The 5,478-nt window shown below is 27.3% G+C and overlaps 1 protein-coding gene across 2 annotated transcripts; it reads left to right on the top strand.

The window, feature by feature from the left end:
• The first annotated feature begins 3,915 nt into the window (after positions 1 to 3,915).
• LOC114190308 (uncharacterized) lies at positions 3,916 to 4,521 on the top strand. Of its 2 annotated transcripts, XM_085675680.1 has the most exons (2): positions 3,916 to 4,200; positions 4,249 to 4,521. In XM_085675680.1, exons 1-2 carry the CDS (start codon positions 3,963 to 3,965, stop codon positions 4,326 to 4,328), a joined length of 318 nt encoding a protein of 105 aa, XP_085531806.1. In that variant the 5' UTR covers positions 3,916 to 3,962; the 3' UTR covers positions 4,329 to 4,521. The 2 variants fall into 2 exon arrangements, with proteins under 2 accessions (XP_085531806.1, XP_027934943.2); XM_028079142.2 differs by having other exon boundaries at positions 3,946 to 4,521.
• Positions 4,522 to 5,478: the final 957 nt, after the last annotated feature.

The following is a 5,478-nucleotide window of genomic DNA, read 5'->3' as shown; positions in this document are numbered from 1 at the left end:
TTTGGATTATGGACAATACACGGAAGACTTTATATTCGTAATGTTGAGTTTACGTCTATTTAAGGCCCCCACTTTATAATAGAAAATAAAATTTACATTATATACCACTAATGACCGGCCTAATTTTACATCTTTCGATTATGAAGACAGAAGTAAAAGGTTATGTATCTGATAAATATTTATTTTTTTAATAACAAAATACTAACTACTAATATTTATTGATAAAAAAAAATTAATATAAATATTTATAATAAGATAAATATTTTTGAATTTTATAATTTTCATGTTCTTGTCGAATGAAGGAACCACAAAAAGAGGATTGAGTAGTGTTATAATGAAATAATTATAACAATAAGATACAACACAAATATAATTAACATAAAAATCAGATAATTATGAAGATGTATTAGGCACAGAAACAATAAAAAGTACATTTATTTTATTTTAAAAATAATAAAATATCATATATTATGTATATTGAAAAATGTGTACAATTTTTTAAAAACTAACCATAATTACTTGCTCTTTATCTTTCATAAACTTAATTTAAGAGTTGGAGAGAATAAAAAATAGTACATCATGACATAAAAAAATGACAAACAAAATTAAATTGCATTATCATATCTCTATTAGAAAAAAATACAAATATCAGGGATGAAATAGAATAACTCCAATACATAAAAAGATAGTTTTAGACACCATAGCATACCATATTACACGTGTCAACGGCCTCACTTTAAATTCTATCATTACATGCCTCCACTCCTTACACTCACTGTAAAGATAGAATCCAAACCCTAGCACCTGATTTGAGACTTTGAGGCTACGAAGCTCAGACACGGATATGGACACGACACAAATATGGGAAACATCCAAATTGAAAAAGTGTAGGATACGAACACGGCGATATATATTGTTAAAAATATTTTAATATAATTTAAAAAATAAATAATTAAAAAAAAATTCTATTGTTACTTATGTTTTTATAGATTTTTAATTTATGGGTTAATGTGTTTTATGGCTAACGGCTATATTCTTATTATATTTTACTTCTTTGTATCCTTTTGCTACCTATAAATACTACCTAGGTGCATGGGAAAAGACAACAACAGAGACAACAAACACTAGAGTTTTTCTTAGAAATTAGAAATCTTATTCTTTCTTCTCTATATTATCTTTAAGACAGTAGTGTTCATAAGGTTCAGAAATTCGTTCGATCTGACAGGTTGTTGTATCTTGGGAGAGGAACGCATATGATTTGAAACACATATGAGTGTGTATTTGTTTAGCCCTATGTAGTAGGAGCGTTTTCTCTCTAGTGCTATGTGTGTCTCAACCCAACATATTTCTACTCATTACCTTTTATCTTTTATTTATTATTGTTATTATAATTGGTGATCTCTATTAATTTAATTGTTTTATATATTGTCTTAATATTATTATTGATTTAATAATTATTATATCATTTTATATTTTTATTATTATTAGTATTATTTGAGTAATTTTTTTATAATATATATATATATATATATATATATATATATATATATATATATATATATACATACTTTTAGTTCAACGATCAATTAATACTGAGTTTACTGTCTCAAAAAAAAAAAAAAGATTAATGTTCAATTTGTGCCTTTCCTTTCCTTAATGTTGGTATATGATGTTCCTCACATCTTCAATCAGTGAATCCCACATCTCATACACTAAATGAAGAGTAGCCATATCCGTAAAGATGAATGTTCAATTTGTGCCTTTCCTTTCCTTCATGTTGGTATATGATTTTCCTCACATCTTCAATCATTGAATCCCACGTCTCATACACTAAATGAAGAGTAGCCATATCCATATTTGTTTTTCTAAGAACATCATAAATAAAAACAGTAAAAGCAAGTATATAATCAACCTTCATTCATCAATTATCATTTAATAAAATTTATTTGACTGTTCATGCATTATCAACATTATCCTCTTTAAAATACGAGACACATATATATTATAAAATATATTAATTATATAATTATATATAAATTAATGTAATAGAAATTAAATTATTTAAATATAAAAAATAAAAGATATCATAAATTAAAATTAATTATAATATAATATATTATATACTAATTAAACATATTAAAATTTCTTTAAATAAAATAATTATATTGAGAAAAAAGTTAAATGATGAGGAAGTGAGGGGAGATAATTCTTTGTAATCCGTGAAATCAAAACAAATTGATTAAATAAAATAACTATTATTAAATTTATAGGTTTAATTAATCGTAAGGTACCCAGTTTGGTACTAGCGTGTCAAATTGGTACCCGCTTTTAGAAAAATGTCAATTGCATCCCAACTTTTGAAAATTGCTTCAATTAGGTACCTTTCAGACAGAGTTGACTAACGCCGTTAGTCAACGTGCCACGTGTCAATCTGTGGTTTTTTTGTTTTTTTTTTTTAATTTTTTTTTAAATTTTTTTTAAAAAAAATTAAAAATGCCACGTGTCAAGTCCCTGTGTGTGACTCGTGGCATTGTCAGTGCCACGTGACATTGTAATGCCACGTGTCAGTGTCACTATCAGATGTTATTGTGATGATTTCGATTTAGTCCCCATTTATGTTTTTTCGTTTCAATTTAGTACTTACTTATGTGTATTTGATTCAATTTTGACCTAATAATTTTTAATAATTAAAAAAATTAAGTATTTGATATTTATATTAAAACTTAGTGGTAAAAGTCATTTTATTAAGTCATTTTTAATAAAAAAGAAATAGCATAACATTCATACAAATAATAAATTTGGTCTGAAATTAAGAGAAACATTATAAATATTAGTACTTAATTTTGTAAAAATATTTATACTTAATTATTTTTAATCTTATAAAAAATGGATTACAAAAATATTTTAATTATTAAAAAAAAATTGGGACAAAATTGAATCAGATACACATACTTAGGTACTAAATTGAAACAAAAAGACATATGTGGGGACTAAATCGAAATCAACACAATGACATCTAATAGTGACACTGACACGTGGCATTACAATGTCACGTGGCACTGACAATGCCACGTGTCACACACAGTGACTTGACACGTGACATTTTTATTTTTTATTTTTTAAAAAAAATTAAAAAATTAAAAAAAAAATAATTTTTTTTAAAAAAAAATCAAAAAAACCACAGATTGACACGTGGCACATTGACTAACGGCGTTAGTCAACTCTGTCTGAAAGGTACCTAATTGAAGCAATTTTCAAAAATTGGGATGCAATTGACATTTTTTTAAAAGTGGGTATCAATTTGACAGGCTAATACCAAACTGGGTACCTTATGATTAATTAAACCTAAATTTATATTATGTTTTCTTTCCAGCTCCTTCTTCTCTCGGTGGCTTTTCTTTTCTCTGATAACCCTATTTTCTACAATGGCAACCGCAACGATAAGATCAACATCCACTCTTCTCCACACGTCCAGAAGGAAGACCGTGTCCGACCCAAATATCGTGTCCGACACCGCGTCGTACGCGCTTCCGACGATGTCCGTGTTCGGTGCGCTTCCGACTCGGGGAAGCGCGGCTCCAACACCGTGTCGGAGCTTCATACGTGTATTAGTGTAAGCTAACATTCCACTTTGAATCCATGATCTTTTGTTGTTGGGTATTGTGAATAACCCCTTTATGATTTTCAATTGATTTTACGAATTTACTCATATTCTTTGCATGTAATACATGCGAATCAGTTTCTTATCTGTATTTTAATATCTAATATGATGATTTCATTGATGCTTGAGACATGTTTGATGGAGTTTCAAAAGCTTTTTATTTTCCTAACTATCGTGTGACACTCAATGTGATGGAAATAACCCTTTTTTGGTACATACATTATTCTAAGAGGGATATGACAAGCAAAAGTTTTGTTCCATTCCATGTCCATTATTAGCTTTACCCTTCAAAATTTCTGCAATGTTATTATATCAAAATATAAAAATAATGGTGTTTATATGTATAGGTGTTGAGTCATTTGACATTGATATGAAGGAGCAGAAGGTGACAGTGAAGGGAAATGTACAACCAGATGAAGTTCTGCAAGCTGTTTCCAAAACTGGAAAGAAGACTGCATTCTGGGTGGATGAAGCACCACCTGAAAACAAACCTTCAGAAACTGCACCTGTTGCATCCTCAGCTGAAAATGATACCAAACCTTCAGAAACTGCACCTGTTGCATCCTCGGCTGAAAATGATACCAAACCTTCAGAACCTGCACCTGTTGCCTCAGCTGAGACTGAAAACAAGCCTTCAGAAACTGCTGCTATAGAAACTGTTGCCTAAGGCCTTTGTCCTTCTAGTTTTCTATGTGAAAGTAGGTCTGTTTTCAAATGCTACTTTTCATGCTTTCTGCTATATCAGCTGTTATATTTTGTGTGATGTTACTGATATATAATCTGCAATAACTCTTGGCCTGTGTTTCACATATCAGATACTTTTCAACCATCTTATAACTAAGGATTTCAACTTGTATTTCTCTTGGACTCTTCTTACTGTCTTCATTTTTTAATATAAAGAAAATGTATGTCACAGATAATTTTATCTCATTACTATTTTAAATTGTTTTATAAATGTCAATTTTAGTAAGTTTTATTATGATTATAAGGATATTATTTTTTATTAGATGATTTGAAATAGCAAGTCGAGAAATAATTTGAAATAGCAAGTGGATTCGTAAAAGAGTTGAATAGAGTTCACAACCAAACTTTTTAATAGATGATTTGGAAAAACAAATATAAATGAGCAGACAATCTTACAAACTAAGGTTTATGTTTAAAAGACATTTTATATAAAAGGAATTTTCGTATAATTATTTAATAGGTTGACAATCTACAAATATAATAGACGTATATAAAGAAAAGGTCATCTTTATTTAGTTATTTTTATGAAAATTTTAAAATGTTTCAATATAAAAAAAAAGAAATTATAAATAAGTAAAAAAAAATATTAGAAATTTAAGGCTTAAAAATTGAATTTATACAAGTTACTGTATTATAGAAAATATTTTTTAACTTTTGATAATTTTTTTATAATATGAGATAACACTTTTAAAATAACTTTCTATTTTTTATTATTTTATATTTCAAAATTACTTAAAAATATCACCTCAAATTATTATAAATCTTAAAAAAAATTATCAAAATTTAATTATAAAATTATCATCATCCATTGTCTTTGATTCTTTAAAATTTGCATATGAATTTCATTAGATATTTCTTGCGAGTATTAAATACAAGTCACAAGAAGGAATGAACTCTGTGTTTGTAGGAAACATTTCGATAATGCTTAAAAATTAAAATGTATTGTATTTGAAGGAATGAATTCTGTGTTTGGAGGAAACATTTCGATAATGCTTAAAAATTAAAATATTTTGTATTTGAATTGTTTGCAATTAAATTTTCTTTATTTTCTAAATAACTTGTTTAGATAAAGA

The sequence above is a fragment of the Vigna unguiculata genome, chromosome 7 (genome assembly GCF_037176805.1).
Source record: "Vigna unguiculata cultivar grain cowpea cultivar isolate G323 ecotype 2 chromosome 7, ASM3717680v1, whole genome shotgun sequence".
NCBI lineage: Eukaryota > Viridiplantae > Streptophyta > Magnoliopsida > Fabales > Fabaceae > Vigna > Vigna unguiculata.
Note: the sequence above shows the minus strand (reverse complement) of the source record. Positions and strands in the feature narration are given on the sequence as shown.